This window comes from Rhinolophus sinicus, chromosome 14 (genome assembly GCF_057876585.1).
Source record: "Rhinolophus sinicus isolate RSI-liver-muscle chromosome 14, RSI-T2T, whole genome shotgun sequence".
Taxonomy (NCBI): domain Eukaryota; kingdom Metazoa; phylum Chordata; class Mammalia; order Chiroptera; family Rhinolophidae; genus Rhinolophus; species Rhinolophus sinicus.
Window position 1 is genome coordinate 113,080,509 of NC_142514.1, and position 21,542 is coordinate 113,102,050.

At 35.7% G+C, this 21,542-nt stretch overlaps 1 protein-coding gene across 1 annotated transcript in view; it reads left to right on the top strand.

Annotated features, from left to right (window-relative positions):
• Positions 1-21,542, top strand: part of GUCY1A2 (guanylate cyclase 1 soluble subunit alpha 2) — a 271,854-nt gene that overhangs the window by 170,882 nt on the left and 79,430 nt on the right. Inside the window, exon 5 of the mRNA XM_074335531.2 lies at positions 3,222-3,707. Coding sequence (XP_074191632.1) covers positions 3,222-3,707 — 486 coding nt within the window. The remainder of the gene's footprint in view (positions 1-3,221; positions 3,708-21,542) is intronic.

Here is a 21,542-nt window from a genome sequence, read left to right on the forward strand (position 1 = left end):
CTGACTTTGCTGTTTATTAGCTTATTCTTGGCAAGGCTCTTAAACTCTCTAAATCTCATCTAAAAAATGAGGATAGTAATAGCTAGCAGAAAATAAAATTCAATAACAAAATATAAATTAAGTGCTCAACACAGTACCGATAGACAGCAAGTGCTCAACAGATGTCTTGAGTAGCTACAGCCTTCATCCTCATCAGCAGCTTTATCATGATCACGATCATCTCTGTGTTATAGAGAAAGAAACTGAGGCTTTGAAAGGACAAATAATTGAATGTAGGTCAATTTGCACACTTAAAGTCAGAGCTGGAATTCAAATCCAGGTCTGACTTCTTCCAAATTCTTAATTTTCAATTCATTTTTTATTATAGTGGTAAATATTCTCATAGAGAGATCTGTACATAGAAATAGAAAAACATAGGTAATTTCAAAAGAACTTGACAATCAGGCTTTGATATAGGGTGATTTTTAACTCTTTTGCCCAGTCAAATACTCCTCTTTATTATGCTTACCAGTTTCTGAAATGTGATAGATTTAAAGACAGTTGATTTTTCTTATGCCTTATGCTATTTCATTAAAATTTTACTATAATTTAGGATGCAGTAAAAACTTACAGAGATGTTTCAATGTAATGCAGTTTTACACAAATCTGTTTCTGCTACATAAAAATGTAGTTCTTATAACAGTTTTGCACATTGCTAAATTAATAAATGCATATCATGGTGAATTTCGGAACCTATAATTATAATGAAACAAAAACCATCAAGAAAGATAATTTATTTTCCAATAAAAATAAAACTGCATTTATGACAGACAAATGCTCCAAATAAATATGCCCAGTTATTAAATAACAAGAAAATTCACCGATGAAAAATATTTTTAAAAAGAAGTTGTTTACTATGTATATTGGGGCTTCTCTTTCATGAGTTGTTTTTCTGCGGTGTAGAAGGTAAGCAATTATTATTTTTTTCTCTCAAGCTCTACTGATTCAGAAATTTAAAAAAAAATGAGTTAATGGCCACATATAAATCAAGACTATATTTATGTTTTATATTTGTGAGATGTAACGTTCAATTCTGCTTCTTCATAAATTAAACACTCTTATTTATTACAGATAGCAAATATATAATATTATGCATTTACACATACTAATTCCATATTTAAAATAAAAGAGAGATAGAGGCAAAGGCAAAAAAGGAAAAGGTCCATTTTTGTTGGGAAACATGGAGGTTGATACATAGAAAGGGGAAAGAAAAAGAAAAAGGAAGAATTACAGGAAATGAGGAAAACCAGTGATGACAGAGAGACCAAATGAGGAAAGAATGTTGAAAAAAAGTTGAAATCCAAAGAACAAAGAGGAGAAGAAAGAAGAAAGCAAGATGGAGAAGAAAAAGAAAATAATGAGGAAGAAATATGAGGAAGGAGATGGGATAGGGGAGATGGATTCCAAATAGAATTCGGAATCTACGAGCATCAGAGATTTGCTTTCATCTTAGATCTTAAACAAAATTAATATATTAATACTAATTTTTTTACAATGAAGTTCTACATTATGTGTTTCATTCTTATTATACCTTTAATATTCTAACAATAGGAAAATATATATCATTAACAACACTTCTCCCCTCAAAAGCAAATCAAGCTTATATAAAGTAACTTAGAAATACTTTCAAAACAATTATTTTCTTTGTATTCAAGCCATAGTGTGCAATCTTTTGACAATCCACTTTGAATTAAAAATGTCTTCTTCATGCTATTCTCTGTGCTGTATAGATTTGGCTTCCTCCCTACCCCTATACTGTGATATCTTTGAAAGGGGGAACTTTATTTTATCTTTTTATGCTTATCACCCAGAGCTGTCCTAGTAAATAGTAAACAATAAATACTTCATTGAATAAATGACAGTATTGTGTGTGAATGGATGAAATACCAAACACTAGCAGAAACTTTACATAAGATAAAGTGAATGTTTCAGGTCACAAAAATTATAACATCAAACAAAAATTCAATTTTATTTTCTTATATAGATTTAGATCTTGGTGATTGGTGCAAGGAGGATAAAGTAAACTATAGTTAGCTTAGAAATCCAACTCTCTATAGTTTTACCCTACATTTGCTCTATGCCTGTTGCTTCATCAACTAGCCTAACTACTTTATGCTATGAAGAATAAAGAAAAATGAATTTATTCAGTACATTCCATGTGGTAGTGGAAAGCGACATAGGGGAAACTGATGTACAATCTTGGTTGGTCAACTCTTAGGCTGTTCTTTCTAGGTAATTATAACCACCTTCCTCTCCAGTTGTGCTGAGGTACCTTATTCTATCCCCAATAACTATATTTAAATAGTCATATTGTAAGTCCTCCTTACTTTCATACCGGTGCTCATCCCCTCTGAGTGTTTCTTAGGGTACCAAGCTAAGTTAGTATAAATCTGTGTTCACTAACGTTTTCCATTAAACATCACTTCCTCCAATTCTCTAATCCAAGAGCACAGGAGGGAGGGATAGATTTAAATTGCTATATTTTCAGATTCTTTATTTTATTAACTGAATTCCTTTAAAGCTATCCTTATTTGGGGGGTTTGTTTTTAGTTTATCTTGAACACGCTAGTTGGGTGATAGTTACTTTCTGATAATACTTGCTTAATTATATCTATTTAAATTTTTATTTTTAAGACCAAGTAAGTCGTCTCTTAATCTAGTCAGTGCAAAGACTACTGTATGTTCAAAGGACTATAACTGGTAGAAATATGATTTACATAAGGCCAAACAGGTATTTTGATTCATTTTAATCTCTTAGGCTTATTTTCTGAGTGTTATTTTATGACAGTTAAATGTAGTTATTTTGACAGGTGGATTTATTCTTATTCTATTATTATAAGCAAGTTGAAAGTTTTTGAACTGGCTAATGAACCAGTTTCATGATGTACCTGTAATTTCATTTTGCATTATAATGTTTTCCTGTTTCATTTCCCATTGATCTCACTTTTTATTTCATCATTGTCTTTAGAAAGTGGCCAAGTGGGAGACAAAGAAAATGTTTCTATTCAAAACCATGAATTTTACATCGGCTATAAATCATACTTAAATTTGCTGGTATGAATCCAGAAAGTCAATATAGCTAATAAAGCATTTCTTGTTCTTCCTCTTCATCAGAGAATACATTAAATTTGTGAATCTACTATGTGAAGATCACTGATCAAAATTCCATGTTCATTTTGCAGGTGATGGAAGTCAAAGGACAAATGATCCATGTCCCAGAATCAAATTCCATTTTATTCCTGGGCTCTCCGTGTGTGGACAAGTTGGATGAGCTGATGGGCCGGGGCCTGCATCTCTCAGACATCCCTATCCATGATGCCACCCGAGATGTCATTTTGGTGGGCGAGCAGGCAAAGGCCCAAGATGGCTTGAAGAAGAGGATGGATAAATTAAAAGCAACTTTAGAAAGAACTCACCAGGCCCTGGAAGAAGAGAAAAAGAAAACAGTGGATCTTCTGTATTCTATTTTCCCTGGCGATGTGGCCCAGCAGTTGTGGCAAGGGAAGCAAGTGCAGGCCAGAAAGTTTGATGATGTCACCATGCTCTTTTCGGACATTGTTGGCTTCACAGCCATCTGTGCCCAGTGTACCCCCATGCAAGTGATCAGCATGCTGAATGAACTGTACACCCGATTCGATCACCAGTGTGGATTTTTGGATATTTATAAGGTAATGGGGTTTAGTTACTTATATATAAATATTTTTTAACAGTAAATTGTGATTTAAATTAAATTGCAAGGATACACGTTTCTTTTTTTTATTTTAATTTGATAGTAAATAATAGACATCTCTTTAATTTAGAAATTTTTATACAGAATACAGGTATTTATACTTTATGAGTAAACTTTGATTTTGAGTCAATTCATAGTGTTGATATAAGATAGGTAACTATGAATCATGGTATTGCTCAGTAAGGAAAAATTCTGTAGAGCTAGTCCTTTAAATTTATTATTATGGACAAATTAAACTTGTTGAATACTAGGCAACTTTTAACCACATAATTGTGTTTCTTAGAGATTAGGATTCCAATATAAACTAAGAATTTTATGTTGATGGTTAAAAAGAAGCAATAAGCTGTGTTGAAATATGCATTGCATTATCAGTCATAGTTAAATCATAGTTAATCAGTATTTTGCACTGTATTGCCAATTAAGTGAGGGCCCTCTAGTTCTGAAAGACACGTGCAAATATTTTAGCTATTGCCCAAAGGACCACTGGCTTTTAGTGGAAGCACCTTAATTTTCCAAGCTAAATAATGGGAGAGCTTTGGAAATGGATACCAATCACTATTGGTTGGTCTGATTTGATGAACTTATTAATTTGTTATTAAAACCATAGTAATATCTTGAGTGATTCATCCCCATATTGGCCTAAGGAATAACTCTGTAACCTTACATAGAATTTCACATGGATTGCACAATGTCAGGATTCATGGCTTTATTACATGAAGGATAGCAAGTACATTTAGTATAAATAAACAGTAGTGAAGTATAGGTTTTTATTTTCTTCTTTACTAATTCACCTAGACAACTATTTCTTTTTACAGTATGATCTGCACATAAGCAGTTTCTTTGGAAAGAACCTATTTCACATTATTTTCATAAAGGTGTATCTCCCTTAAAAAAAAGGTGTTCACTATTTCCATTATGTATAATACTATATAGCCAGTGCTTAAATTTTTAGTCAGTCTCTTCTGAGGAGTAAACATGCAGTGTGAGTATATATGAGGGATTTGCCCTGTTATGTAAAATAAGACTTCTTATAAATTATTTTTAACTTCCTTATAGTGTTTTGTTATATAATTTATGGTAGAGGTAGCCGAATGTCTGACGCTAAACCACACAGACACTAATGAGTCTGCCACTGTGATACCCAGCCCTTTCCAGAAGATAGAGCAGGTCAGCCTGAATTTGCCAGTACTTTCTTTTCGCCAGGACTGGGGTACTATTGCACTAATCTCTGCAATGACCAGTCTCCTCCCTCTAAACCACTGATTTGCTGTGTTGGCTTCTTCCAACTAAAGTGGTCATACGTTATTTTAGTTCTAAGTTCATACAACTAAATGAAAGTGATAGATACATAGATTCTCTTTCGGAAAAACACAGGAATCCCTGATTTAAATATAAGTATCTGTTAGGTTTGGAGGAAAGAGAAATGGGATGTCTTCTGAGGGTACCAAAACAATTTCAAAGTGTAAAAATGTAATTTTTATTAGATTTTTATGGACGTCAAGTCTCCCTTATTTTGAGATAAGCTAGGACACCTCACATAAAATCTATGGGAATACGCTGTATGATCCTCAAATTTTCCAATGTTATTAAATCATGGACAGTTCCATATAGTTGATAAATAATTATGAGAAAGTTTTAACTTACATAATGGATCTACTATTTCTGTGATACTCAAGACTGTGTTTTCTATCTTTCATGTGTGTGTGTGTGTATATATATATATATATATATATATATATATATATATATGTGTGTGTGTGTATATATATATATATAGACATATATACACACATCTATCTATATATATATACACACATATGTATACATATATATATATATGTAAACAAAGTAATTCTGGTTCACAAATTCTCTTAAACAGAACTTGCTTATGAAATTATAGCAATAAATTACACAGTAATACAATTCAAGGCCCAGGTATGTTTAACAAATCTTCGATGTTAGTATATATATGTATCTTGGACAGATGTATAGGGAAGCTTTGATGTTTATTCATGGTTATGGGGGTTAAGTTCGGAGATCCAGACTAGGAAACACTAGCCTATGTGCTGAAGCCAGAGTGATGATAATATGGTCAAAGAGAGGGAAAGACAAAAAAAAGAGACTAAGAGTTATGACAATTAAGCTTGTGAACTTGTTGCAACGATGTTGCTAACCTTTTTTGATATCAGAGGGATTATTCATTATGAATTTGTACCAATTGCACAAACAGTTAACCATGTTTACTATTTGGAAGTACTGAAAATGCTGCGTGAAAAAGTTAGATGACCTGAACTTTTTGCCAACAACTCATGGCTCTTGCATCCCAACAATGCACCAACTCACGCGGCACTGTCTATGAGGGAGTTTTTAGCCAGTAAACAAATAGCTATATTGGAACACCCTCCCTACTCACTTGATCTGGCCCCCAATGACTTCTTTCTTTATTCGAAGATAAAGGAAATATTGAAAGGAAGACATTTTGATGTCATTCAGGACATCAGGGGTAATACGATAACAGCTCTGATGGCCATTACAGAAAAAGAGTTCCAAAATTGCTTGGAGGGTGGACTAGGTGCTGGCGTTGGTGCATAGCTTCCTCAGGGGAGCGTTTTAAAGGTGACTGTAGTGATATTCAGCAGTGGGGTAGCACTTTTTCTAGGGTGAGTCCATGAACTTAATTGTCCATCCTTGTATTACCCTTGTATAAGATAAAACAAAGTATATTATGAAAACAATATTAGGAGGAATATAAATTAGAAATCATCTCTCTGAACTGCCTAATTAAAAATTTCTAATCATTATAACAATTCCACTTTATTTTCTAGAAAATTTACACAGTGTTATTATATATCATGAGCTATCTGCTAAAGCTTTAATTATATTGAAAGAAAAATTCCCAAAGATGGTTAGAATTTTTTCAAAGACCATAAATATGCTGATTTTATAAAATGAAATAGAATTTTGCTGGGTTTAAAGTATGTGTAGAACTTTTGTTAAACAACCACACCACAAAGAAAGATATAGTATAGCCCACTTTCTGTTGTTGTTGTTAGAAATGTGAAAGGCAACCAGGTAAATCTGAATGTCAAGAAAAAAGAGAGAGTGCCTGTCCCACAGGGGTCATTCCAAGTCTGCTACTGCACAATAAGTCTCCAGTTCCTAAATTTATGGTTGTCCCTTTCTTAATCATCTTATTATTCCATGTTTCCTATCACTAGGGAGATGATGCAGTGATGAATTATAATTCCAGTCATAGATTTCAGCTAAATTAGGCTGTAATAAGAAGGTTCTGCTAAAATAATCAAAACCATCTATAAAGTAGTAAGTTTAGGAAGAAGCTATAGATTTTACTGTACATATTTCAAGTGCTGAAAAAATTAAAGCCTTTGCAATGCTTGGCTGTCAAGATGTGAAGATGTATATACATTAACTAAGCTAGGTAAGTTGACAGAAGCATGGATTATAATTTTGATCCTGTTACAACTGGAAAAACAGATATTCAATAAAAAGTCAATATAAACAGTATACTATGTAATATCTTGCTCCTCGGGTTTACAGGGCATAGAGAATTAACAAAATAAAGAGCCAGTAACTAACTTTTTAAATCAATGGCATATAGATAGTAATTAGTAATAATAATAATAGTAATAATAATGATGACATTGGATATTGAAGCAACCTAATGTGAGTTTTGCCTTAATTTACATTTTTGCCTCTGGTAAGCTGTTTCGTTAGAAATAAGGGAAAAGCAAAGAGAAGGATGAGTCCTTCTTCATGCCCCCTCATGCCATTCAGCCAAGGCTACAGTATCTCAGTGCTCTCTTAGATAAGGATGTAAATATACTCCTTCCATTCTCATCTTTTCACCTTTAACCACTTTCTTAACTTCGCTTTTCTCCAGTTCTATGACCTATAAAGTTGATATTAAATGTATCTACCTTATAGTTATATTGTGAGTTTTTGAATTAGCTGATATATGCCAAATGCTTAAAACAACACCTGGTATACATTAGTAAATGAACATGTTAGCTGCTATTATAATTTCTCATACAGTTGTATCTGAACATATGGGAATATGCATTATGTGATTATTTTGTAGGTTTTTGTATGTACATAACTATAGTGTACCCAGTTCTTATTACAAAAGAATAAAATAGGATTTCATTTAATCTGCCATGACTAAGGCGGAGTTGTTACATTATTTCGATTTGCAGATAAAGAGACTGAGTTTTAGGAAGGTTAAATAATCAGATAATATAACTCATAAGTCAGAATTTGAGCTGTCGCTTGTCTGATTCTAAAGCCTCCAGTATTTCTACAAGTCTAGTCTGTGATCCAGACAAAGATCAAATAATAAAAACAAAAAGTAGAAACTGTTTCAGAACTAGGTTTCATGATCAATAGCTACAGTTATACTGTCAAGTGATGAGAAAAACTCTATAACCCAAATCTACCCCTATCTCTTCCAGTAGCAATTCAGTGTTCTGAGAAGCTGCATCTTAAATTTGGGGACTCTCCCATCTGCTATCCTGTTTTTTGGTCAGAAACCAGCCAGCATCTTCTCCCTTAATTCCTCTCATGGAAAAATAGCGTACCAAGAAGGGGACAGTAGGATGAATGATCCTAAGTGCAGGCAATAAGGGATATAATTTTAAAATAATGAAACTGAATAATGAATATGTTTTTGTGTGTGTGTTTTTAATCACTGTTCCAAGGCAACTCAAAACTGTTATTAATAATACACTTCCCACTGTTGTGGTGGGAATAGGGGTGCATTCCCGTCTCAAATCCCAAACTTGCTTTGAAAATGTCAGTAGAGTAAAACATTCACCATCAGTTTCAGGCTTGGGCTGGGGAGAAGGGGAAGAAAGAAAAGATGGAGCAGCTAGGAAATGCCAGGAGCAGAATTCTGTTAGATCAGGGAATCTGATGTTAAAAATCTGAAAAGCAACAGCACAAAGTTCACATCAGCAAGGGAACACAAGTATTCTAAGTCCAGGCGGAAAAGCTGAGTCCAGCAAAGTAAAAAGGACAGAAATCCAGACTCACTCCTAGGGGATACCAAACCTTGGGATTGAGCCTGGGGTCTGGATTACTGGCATTGGAGAGTAGGCAGTGTGTCCAGGCAGCAAGTATGAATACAGGCATCAGGACACACTCTGACCGAGAGCCACTGTCTTTTCTGTGGCCAGGACCAGACTTAGAGCCAGAGAATGTGTAGGACCCTCTCTACAGAGTCGAAGGGGAACCAAACACGGCAACTTCATAAAAGATATAGAGATGTCCACTGATATTTTAAATGCCAAAACAGGAATTAGACCCACAGAGATGCTATAGTGAGCAGGCTATTTCTACCCATTCTTGAAAATGAATGGAATATATTGGGGAACATTCTTGGCATTAATACAATTTGAAAATTGCTAGATACCTTGAATTCTGAAAATCTCTGAAGACGAATGAAAACACTGTGTTGACTTTATAAGCTCCACTTCTCCATAAACACAATACCAATAAAAAAGGCTAGGACATCTATTAAGATTAGTACATTTCCTTTACATATGTAGATAATTTTCTGCTTTAGTCTCTTTTTATTATCTATAGATTCCTATTAACTGTAGCTCCTTGAAGAGCTTGTGGGAAAATGTTTGTACCTTCTAAAAATAAATACAGGTAAGCCCTTCAGATTCAGATGTCTTGGCGAAGATCCCCTAGGCTTTGCACTGATGTGCTAGCAGTTGGACATTGGGGAAGGAGCGATGTCAGACTGGAATCCCCATATTTAACCTCCTTGGTAAGGGCCAAAAACAGATGTTTCTCACGGAAAGTTATAATGCTACAGAACTCTATGCCTCAAGAATTTTGATCTGTCTTGACATTTGACAGTATGGAGCTACTAAAGCCAGCTGTTCACTGGACCTTCAGCCAGGCTTCGGAAAATAAAGCAGAACCTCAAGGATATCACTCAAGTGTGAATTAGATTTTGCAGGAAAAAGTTGAAATGCTTTCTTTCCCACTTGTTCTGGTTTCTGATAAAATAGCCTTTTAAAGTACTTAGGTTATTCTTGGAATTTTATAAATATGTGTATACCGTTTTATTCCACTTCCCAGCATTAAATGCCAGGTCCATTTAGTAAAGAGTGACTGGTTCATTTCCCACCAAGATTTACATATTTTCTGCTTTAATAACCAGTGCACACACTTGAAATGAAAAGCTACTAAAGATTTATACTAGTTCTTTTTAGTGGATTCCACCAACATCAATGCCATTTACTTTCACTGCTATTTTATTAAAAATTAAGTAGCAGTATCTTCTAGTAAGTCTAGAAAAGAGACATTTCTGAAGTAAAAAAAAAAAAAATTTGTTTATTCACTCATTCCAAAAGCATTTTTGACACACTCACTTGAAAACAGAGTATGACTCCCATAGAAACCTACAAAATGTATGGAAATTAGTATATATTTTTAGCACAATTTTAATGAGTAGAAAAGAACTAATTTATATGCTTTAGACGGTAAGGTGAGAGTCACAGATAAGCATTCTGTTCTGATATCTTTTCTACGGGGGAGATTATACTGTCAGTTTCAAAATACCATACTGCCCTAAAATTCACCTGACAAGGGTTTGCCTCATTTATATTTTTGCCTTTGGCAAGCTCTTAGGCTGGAGATAAGGGAGAAACAAGGAGAAGGATAGATCCTTTTTCTTGTTCCTCTTACTCCATTTAGCGACAGCTGCTAAATCCCCAGCATTATCTTAAGTGTACTAGTTGGGGTTCTCATCCTCCTGCCTTTAACCACTTAATTTAACCTCTGTGCTTCAGTTTCACCATCTGTAAATAAAGAGACTAATTGCATTTACCGCATATTTATATTTTTCGAGCTTTTAAAGGAAATGTATGTAAACTGCTTATTAAGGTGTCTGGCCCATGGTAGTATTTAGAAACATCGTTTCTCAAATAGGTGTTTCTGGGTATATATGGTGAGTGGGTGTGTGTCCTGCGTGCATATGCATGTATGTGCATGTGTTTGCATGTGCATAACTATTGTGTTGCCAGTGCTTATTAGAAAAAGATAAAATGCTTATTTGTTTGGGTTCATTCTTTCAGGTTACTAGAATTACATTGTATGCCAGAAAAAGACTGAAGGAAGGGTAGGGAGAGAGGTAACTGTATGGGGTGAGAGAGATAGATCCCTGAAATACATTATTTGTATCATCTTCACTGAGTCCTCATAGATCCTCATTCTTGGAGGTTAATCCACAGTCTGTCTTCATGAATCACTTTTATCTGAATGACCTGAGTCACAACAAGAGATTTATAATGTTGACAGCATTTCTTTACGTAATACTGACTTGTGCAATGTCTATAACCAACACCATGAAACTGAACCTAAAATGCTTATTTTTCTATATTCTAATATGACATCCTGAATTATTTACCCTTTATAGTAAGAGAACACTTTCTTTTAATATTGTGGCAAATTCTGAGCCAGAAGGCTAAAATAATTTGGATTGCCAAACAGAAATCAAAATTGATAAAATGTCTTGCTTGAATTTATCGAAGTATTTTGGGGTTGTTGTTTTTAATCCCTATTGATTTTTAATTTTCTAAAGAGTGTTGGCTATTGCTAAGAGAGTAATGTTTTTGATTTTTATAATGCCAGGTGTTATGGACTGAAGGTTTGTGTCTTCTCAAAATTCATTTGTTGAAGCCTTTACTCCCAATTTGATGGTTTATGGGGCCTTTGGTGGATAATTAGGATAATTTAGACGAGATTATGAGGAAGGGATGCCATGATCGGATCCATGTCTTTATAAGAAGAGACCAGAGTTCTCTCTCTGCCAGGTGAGGACACAGGTAGATGGCGGCCATCTGCAAGCCAGGAAGAGAGTCCTCACCAGTGAGCCAACCGAGTCATCCAGCACCTTAATCTTGGATTTCTCAGCCTTCAAAACTGTGAGAAACAAATTCCTGTTCTTAAACCATCCAATCTATGGTATTTTGTTATAGCAGCCTGAATGCAATAAAGCACCAAGGAAATACATATTGATTCTAAAAACAGTCTGGAAGTATATGATACAAGTCTCTAGCAAGTTTTCTTAGTATACTGGGCTCATGTTGCTATAATTTCCCATATCTATTAGGATAAATGTTGCCCTATTATGCAAGTGAAGATATTTTTATTAGCTTTATGGATTTTGTTATTACAAAATGTCTCTCTCTTGTGTATCAATAAACTGTAAAAAAGTTAAATTCTGAGCTGAAACTGTATGTTTGCTCTTGTCATTTATGTCTTTCAGAATAGTATGAGAAACTAGCTTTTAGTGTGTGTACATTTTGCAATTTTAAGTTTTACTACCTAGTTTATTACTTACACCAATACATTTATTTCAAAATTTCACTTAAAAATACCAACTTTTCTTCATAAAGAATTATTGTTACTAAGTAATCATTTATTTTACCCTGAGCTCATTTAACAGAGGATTTCTAGCAATTCTAGCAAATGTGAATGTGACTTATGTTCCCATCAAGATGTATAATACCTGGGTATTTGATGAGTTTACCACCAAATATAATACAAATTGATCTAGACAGGAGACCTCTTGCTTATCTGATAAGATAGCCTCAGTGCAATCTGCCAATCTTATTGAAATGGATTGTTTCTATTACCTTTTTCACCAAACTTTTAATTAATGCTGTTATGTAGAAAAAAGGCTGTATGTAATCCTTTCACTACTTACCAATTAACAACAATAATTTTAAAACAAAATGGAACTGAAGGAATGGAATTCACATTTGCTAAATACAAACTGTGTTCCAGACACAGTACTAGATGTCTTAATTGTGATATCTTGCTTATTTTCCACAAGAACCCTGTAGAATAGGTGCTATTATGTTCTTTCTGTAGATGAGTTTGGTAAGTGGCAGAGATGTTATTTGAATTTAGTTCCGATTCAGCAAAAAGTTCATATTTTAGAAAACAGTGGTTGAAATCATTTATGTATCAGATAGCTAGTATTCCTAATTAGTTAGATGCAGAACTAGGACCAAAGATTGTTCTAGCATTTATATATGTAGATTTCATAAATTGGTATCCTGTATCCAGTAACTTTGACAATCACCAGGTAAATTTCATACTTTTAAAATGAGACCAATGGTATGTCACAGGATTGTTCAGAGGGTGAAGAGAGCTAATAACAAAAGACCTTTATTAGGAAATAGAGGCCCTTGACATAATAGTTGGAGGGTGAGTTTGAATTTTTAAATAGCAATTTGAATTTTAGCCTAGAATTAAGAATCTAACTAAGTCTCCTTTTTTAAAGCATTCAACAAATCTGCACTGGTTTTAAATATGTGTTTGACTGCAATAAAGACTTGTTCTCTTTTGCTCCAAGAGGATAAGGGGACATTTATGCAGAAGTTAAAAACATAATTTCAGCCCAGTGGCAGTCATTAGGGAAGTCAGTGTCCAACAATGAACTATTGTCTGCAACTGTCCACTCTGGTTACTGGAGTAATTGAAACATAAACTAATCTTTTGATGGCATAGATAGAAGAAATTTTGAAAAGCTCACTTCTTTCTATGAGATTCTAAGATTCTAAATACTGAATTTTGGAGCTATATGTAGTTGGCTAGGAAAACGTTCCCAAAATGCAAATCAACCCTGCTGACTCCCTATTAATAAGTTATTCATATATGGCAAACTTGAAATGATTTGGATTTATATAAAGTGGAAAATGATAATCCAATGACATAATCAAATGACATCCAAATGTGTTGGATTCTATGTGTTGGATGCCTATTATGATAATGCTGTTCTTAAGATAGTACAAAAAAGAATTAAAAAATTAAAGAAAAAAAAATAGTCCAAAGCAGTATTTTATAATTTCGTATTTCTCTTTGATACTCAGAGTCTGATATTGTATAGATTTTTTTTTCTGCTGCCATAAAATGATAACTTTGTGCCTCCCCCTTTTCCACTTACCAAATTCAATTACTAGTGTCACTGCCTCATAAACAACAGGGCATATTTCAGCTCTCAGATAAAAGAAGGTCTTTTGACCATCAGGAAGAGGCCAGACAAGGACTGTTGAGATTGCTTGTGACAGTGTAATGACAGTTAAGTGTCAGGGGAAGGGTATTAGATATTCAGCCTGAAAAGCTAATTTTAATTCTGTCTGTGTTGCTTAAGTCACATAACCTATTTGTGCCCCTCTTCTACTTATTTATAGAAGTCTCAAATTTTTTTGGCAATTGACTCGTCTAGAATCATTCATAGGAAAGAAGACCGGAGCTAGAAAGAGTGTCTTGGGGAATTTATTATGAAGGGAAGGAAAGGGATTGTCTTAATCTATTCAGGCTGCTGTAACAAAAATGCAATAGAGTGGGTGGTGTATAAACAGTGGATATTTATTTCTCACAGTTCCGGAGGCTGGGAAGCCCAAGATGAAGGCATCAGCAGATTCAGTGCCTAGTGAGGGCCCCATTACTACTTCATAGATGGCTGTCTTCTTGCTGTGTCCTCACAGGTGGAAGGTACAAGGAGCTCTCTGGAGTCCCTTTTATAAGGGCACTAACCTCATTCATGAGGGTGGAGTCCTTCCAATGGTCCCTAATCACCTCGCAAATGTCCCACATCCAAATATCATCACACTGAGAATTAGATTTCAACATATGAATTTTGGGGGACACAGACTTTCAACGTATAGTAAGGGCTGATATTTGTTGGGTGCCTGGTATGTGCCAGGTACCATGCTAAATTCTTCATATATACTTATTGATTTATTTTATCTTCAGCAAATAACTATTGCTTACCTTCTGTGTTCTAAATACTCTGCTAGGCATTGGGCATAGTGGTATATAAGACAAGCATGGTTCATATTCTTAGGTGCTTATAGTTGAGCACTGAGGATAGACATTAAACAAATAATTGCATATTCAGTTAATAATTGATTAATTAAAATTATGATTATCACTATAGAAGTATAAAATTATCTTCTTTAATCTTCTCAGCAACTTTGTAAGATAGATATTATCTCCCTTTCACAGAAGCAAATGAGACTTAAAAAGGTTTAACAACTTGTTTGAGGTTAACAAAGCTGATAGGTAGTGGCTTTAACATTGCTCAGGCTTTTTCAATTCCAGAAGTGTGCTCTGGGAGGTCTGATCTGTGTGGTCTTAAGGAGGTCTATAATTTGACCGACCACTTTCACCCATTTACACCTTAAAAAAAAAAGTTTCTTGAGCACTTACCATGTGTCAGGCTCCACACCAAGTAGTGAAGCAGGCAAGACACCTCCCTTCATGGAGTTCACAGTCTAATGAGAAAGACAGTGATTAATCAATGCTCACAAAAATGTGTAATTATAAACCACAATAAGAATGACTAATTAAAATTACATGGTGTTATGAGAGAGTATAGTAAAGACACTGATTTAGCCCAGGAGCTCAGGAAGGCACCCCTGAGGAGGTGACTTTTAAATTGAGATGTAAAGGATAGTAGGCGTCAAGCAGGTAGCAGGGATGGTGCAAGTAGAGGATTCTCTGCAATGGGCTCAGGATACGTAAAGGCTGAGTCACAAAAGAGCATGATGAACAATTAAAAGTTGAAGAATGGAGAAGAGTAGCACAGGAGAAAGACATAGAAGTAGGTAGGAGGTAGAACCTACAGATGTTTTAAGCATTTCAAGGATTTGGGTCTCAATCATAGGGGTCTCAATGATCCAGCAATTGTAAAGTCACTGAAGAATTTTGAATAGAGGAGTGGTGCAAATAGATTTGCTTTTCTAAAACTCACTTTAACAGTAGTGTAGGTTACTGATTTAAGTGTGGGGGTGGGGGTGGAGAGACAGTTAATAGACAAAAGTAGTACATAAGGATCTTATGGCCATAGTTCAAGTGAGAAATAGTGGTAGCATTCCCTGGCTGGCAAGGAATGTACAAGAGGCCTAACTCAATATTGAAACCCTGACAGAAGTGGTCAGTTTTGTTTACTGAATGGAAATACTTCCATTCCATTGTTCATGCAAGTCACCTGATCACCAGAAGATGTTCTTGTTTTGGCATTATGTAGGCTTAGCCTGAGCTGATTGAATAGACATATTTTGAAAAGTCATGTAACAATGACTTGGATTTTGAAAGGTAATTTACACGTTATCTATATTGACCTAGCCCTTGACAGATATGTTTCTGATACAATTTGATTCAGTCATAATTCTCTAAGTGTCTACTATGCTTGCACAGTCCTAGCTCCAGCAGGGCTTTAAAAAGGTATCAAAGATATTGCCCTTGTCTTCAAAGATTAAATGACTTAGAAATTTAGACAGGATGCTGGTAGAGAAAGTATGAACACATATAACTGCAGTTATAAGAGATGGGGAAGCCGAGTTTTATTGGAATTTTAAAAGAAGCAAAGATGATATCCTCCTGAAAGATTAGGGATACTTTCAGAAAAGGTGGGACATAAAAAATGGATGTGGAAGCATGTAACAGATTTTGATTCATGGAAGAGGGGTTGGGGAAGAGTTCTTTTCTAAAGTATACTTAATCTGAAGGGATAAAAGAAAGTAATTCCATAGATATTTTAGACTAGTAGGATTTATGGAGGTTAGATTATATTCCCTTAAAAAAACGAACTCTTAATAAAAATATTTCCATTTGATTTGCTAATTGGGCTGTACTACTTAAAAAAAGACTATGTTTTTCCTGTAGTTTTAGGTTTACAATAAAATTGAGAGGAAGGAACAGATTTCCCATATACCCTGTGCCCCACAGCTTTCCCCATTACCAACATCACTCATCAGAATGGTGCCTTTTTACTAAGATGAACCTGTACTGACACATCATAACACCCAAAGGTCCTTATTTACCTTCAGGTTCACTTTTGTATTGCACATTCTATGGGTTTTGGCAAATGTATAATGACATATATCCATCATTATACTATCAGACAGAGTATTTTCACTGCTCTCAAAATCCTCTGTGCTCTGCCTGTTCATCCCTCCCCTAACACCCCCTCAATCACTGGCAAGCACTGGTCTTTTTACTGTCTCCACAGTGTTACTTTTTCCAGAATGTCATATAGCTGGAATCCTACAGTATGTAGCCTTTTCAAATTTGCTTCTTTTACTTAGTGATATGCATTTAAATCTCTGGGTCTGGTCATGGCTTGATAGCTCATTTCTTTTTAGTGCTAAATAATATTCCATGCCTGGATGTACCCCAATTTGTTGATCCATTCATCTACTGAAAGACATCTTGGTTGCTTCCAAGTTTTGGCAATTTTGTATAAAACTGCTATAAACATCTGTATGTAGCTTTTTGTGTAGACATAAGTTTTCAACTCCTTTCGATGAACACCAAGGAGTGCAATTGCTAGAATCTATGGTAAAGGTATATTTAGTTGTGTAAGAAACCACCAAAATGTCTCCCAATAGGCTATAGCAATGAATGAAAGTTCCTGTTGCTTAACCTCCTCATTAGTTTTTGGTGTTGTCAGTGTTCTGGATTTTGGCACTTTTAATAGATGTGTAATGGTATCTCATTGTTGTTGTAATTTGCATTTCCCTGAATGACATATGATGTGAAGATCTTTTCGTATGTTTATTTTCCATCTTCTTTGTATATCTTCTTTGGTGAGGTGTCTCTTAAGGTATTCCGCCCATTTTTAAAATCAGGTTATTTGTTTTTTTATTGTTGAGTTTTAAGAGTTCTTTAAATATTTTGTATAACAGTCTTTTGCAAATATTTTCTCCCAGTCTGTGGCTTGTCTTCTCATTCTCTTAATATTGTCTTTCATAGATCATGTCTTTGGTCTTATATCTAAAAAGGCATCACCACACCCAAGATCATGTAGGTTTTCTTTTATGTAACTTTCTAGGAGTTTTATAGTTTTTCGTTTTCCATTTAGGTCTGTGATCCATTCTGAATTAATTTTTATGAAGGGTATAAGGTATGTGTATAGATTCATTTTTTTGGCATGTGGATGTCCTATTGTTGTAGCATCATTTGTTGAAGAGATTGTCTTTGCTCCGTGTTTTGCCTTTCCGCCTTTGTCAGAGATCAGTTGACTATATTTATGGGGGTCTATTTCTGGAACGATCTCTATTCTGTTCCACTGAAATATATATCTGTTTTTTCACCAGTACCACATTGTGTTGATTTCCGTAGCTTTATAGTAAGTCTTGAAACTATTCACTGTTGTGAAATCAACTAGTATTATTCAGCACTCATTATGTATTTAATGAAAAAATAAAAATATAGCAGACATTCACTATTCTCTGGGAACATACTCAAAATTCTGGTTAATAAGGAATCTCTGGAAAACTTTTCATGAAAATACTAGACTCAATAATGATCTTTATAAAGATTGTATGGATTCCAGGGCGAGCAATAATTTTAAGTATAACTATGGTGCTGGAAGGTGCAGAAAGTTTGCAGAGAATATTGAGTTATTCATATTGATTGGAGCATGGAGTAAATCAAAGTGATAGTGGTGGGTGAAAGTGGAAAATGGAGCCATATCATTGAAAATATTAGAGGACAGTTTACTATACAGCAGAGAGAAATATTCAGTTGCCCACATCTAACTTGAGAATTTAGAAGAAATTTTGACTGGGTATTTCAATATGTTTTTCTTTGCTAACATACTTCAGTATTCAATAACCCTCATGATAAACAACCTGGGGCCTGGGACAGTATTTTCTACATGATTGAGATTCCTGGGAAGGAACTGGAATTTATGTTGATAGATCTACTGAGAGTTTTATCAGAAGAGCTTTCTTTGATAAGCAGTCATTTGGAATCTATTTTCCCTCATTTGGGAATAGTTCCCAGGCCAAATCACTGTTCTATTTATATCCATGACCTCCTTTTCAATGCTGTATCAGCTGAGCACTATAGAGGCATCATTAAAAGAAGTAGTTAGTATTTGGGTCAAAAACATCAACCAAAATTATTGTAATTAGATAGATTTTTTTAAAATGAAGGGAGTTTTTGAAATAGCTTTATTAGTAAATTCTTAAAGTTGTTTCCATTTGAATTGCTAAATTGTTATGCACAATTCACTTGGATGCATTTAATTGAGCTCAACAAACTTTCTTTGGGTTATTGAATACCTCAGCAATTGGTGTGTGTGTGTGTGTGTGTGTGTGTGTGTGTGTGTGTATCTGGACTAGGAGCTGTACTGAAGTTCTGACAAATAAGAAAATGTCTGGAGAGAGAAATAGTATATGGGGCTGGGATTCAGGAAAGAAGTACTTTTCTCCTTTCTGAAAGCTCATTGGCTCTTTAAAAAGATGAATATCTGGGGGAATATCGTAATATTTTTAACTCACATCATACACCAAAAGTCTTCAAACTTCGAGAACCATAAAATACACCTGAGCATGTGAAAATCTATATAGTTGGGCCTTATACCTAAATTTTGATTTAGTAGATCTAGGTGGGGCCTGGGGATCTAATTTTTCACAAGTACCTTCTGGATGATTCTTATGCAGGTGGTCCTGAGTTTTACATTTGAAAAACTTACTTAGCGGACAATCCCAACCCCTACATGTAGAAATTAGATGCAATTTAAAACATTTAATAAAACTCGTAATGAGCATCCTGACGCTATGCCCCCTCCTTTAGAGTTGGGGTGGCAGGGGTGTGGCAATATCCATGCTACCCCATGCTGCCAGTCTCACCTGTGATGCCTCAATTTTCTCTGGAACCTGTGGTGTGGTGAGTGACCTGCTTTCAGGAAGGAGCCACCCGCCCCACACCCTGTTAATGTTGGGTGGAATGCCCTACAGAGATCTGGTTCACAGTGGGGAAGAGGTCTCAGGCAAGAGCTGGTGTGGGGTTTGGCTAAAAAGGTGACAACTGATGAGTGTGCCATCTTCTCAGTGGCAGCAGAAGACATGAAAAGTAATAGAAAGTAATGGAAGTGGTGGATGAAAAGCAGGTGGAGAGACAGGAATTCTGGAGAAGGCAGAAGTGGAGGAGAAGAAGGTAGAAGAGATGATGGAGTGATGTTCATGAGGAGACGAATAGAGGTTGTGAAGGAAAATAAAGTGGTAGAGATGAAGGAGGGAGCAAGGCCCTGGGCCTTGAATGTGAACTCTTAAAGGGCTTTCTTGAGTCTAGAGTTAGAGACTGAATGCTCAGGCCAACAGGGCCTTCCTCCAGCTGGAGCCCACATTTGGCAAATGCAGTGGTACTTGAGTGAGGGTACACTATTCATCAACCAAAGTATACCCACAGTCTGGGACACCACCTTTTGGAATAACCCTACCCAACAGCCATGCTTAAGGGAAACAATGCAGATTTCCTGAGGTCCATATCAATTAAGAGTGGAAAAGTTCAGATGTTCCAGGATAGGCTACAAGTTCAAAGACTTTTTAAAAACAAATTCCTACTGCGGAAACAAGGGGATCATTAAAGAATATAAGGTCAGATCTTCTGGACAAGTGGCATTTTTTTTTTTCCATTCTAATGATATGACCAGGACCAAGTCCTTTATCTGCAGGAGCAGGACATCACCTGTCACTTCATCTGGTCTTCAGAGTGCAGGCTTCCAGAATCTGGCAAGATTGCTGTTATTATTAAAGGAAATCTGTGGCCCAACTCCTGTAATACTACCTACTATGTGAAGGGAAATCAGACTACTTTCAGCAGGGCAGCTTATGGAGATACTCAAGCCATTTGGGTACTAGTGTCGTTAACTCTACCTTTGAAAACTGTCCCTGCTCCAGATTACTTGTGATCAATTGTTGGACCTGTGTTTGGCCATCACTGATGTGTGTATGCTGGCCTCTCTGCACCTCAGCTCCTCTGGACTTACAGTGCTCTCAACTTCAAGAGTATAGCTGTTATGGCCTTGGCCATCACTTTGTTCAAGCCAAGAAAATGATGCTGAAGACTGCACTGCCTTTGTCTATACTGCTTGAACCTTTGTGTCAGCGCCTTCCTACCAGCTTTTGACTTAGGGACTTATTAGTCGTGTTAAGGGGATCAATACAAGGTCTGACGATTAAGTTTGCAAACTTGTTACCATGAAGTTGCTAACCTTTTTTGATATCAGAGGGATTATTCATTATGAATTTGTACCAACTGGACAAACAGTTAACCAAGTTTACTATTTGGAAGTGCTGAAAAGACTGCATGAAAAAGTTAGATGAAAATGACCTGAACTTTTCGCCAAGAATTCATGGCTCTTGCATCACTCATATGGTGTACCAGCGCATATGGCACTGTCTGTGAGGGAGTCTTCAGCCAGTAAACAAATAACTGTATTGGAACACCCTCCTTACTCACCTGATCTGGCCCCCAATGACCTCTTTCTTTACCCGAAGATAAAGGAAATGTTGAAAGGAAGACATCTTGATGACATTCAGGACATTAAGGGTAATATGATGACAGCTCTGATGGCCATTCCAGAAAAAGTTCCAAAATTGCTTTGAAAGGTGGACTAAGCACTGGCGTCAATGCATAGCTTCCCAAGGGTAGTACTTCAAAGGTGACCATAGTGATATTCAGCAATGACGTCTGTAGCACTTTCTCTAGGATGAGTTCATGAACTTAATTGTCATGACCTCCGTATATCTTCAAGAACTGCAACCTCAAGAACAATGAAAAGCTGAGTTCATGCTTACTGTCTGGGGCAAGTCACTCCTCTTCACCTATGTGCAGTGGACATTCCGTGGCCCTGCTTGGCGGCCACCACCAGGATTTGCATCTTTGGCCAGGAGCCCATTTCACTCACCCTGCTGAGTATCAGGAGGAATGGACA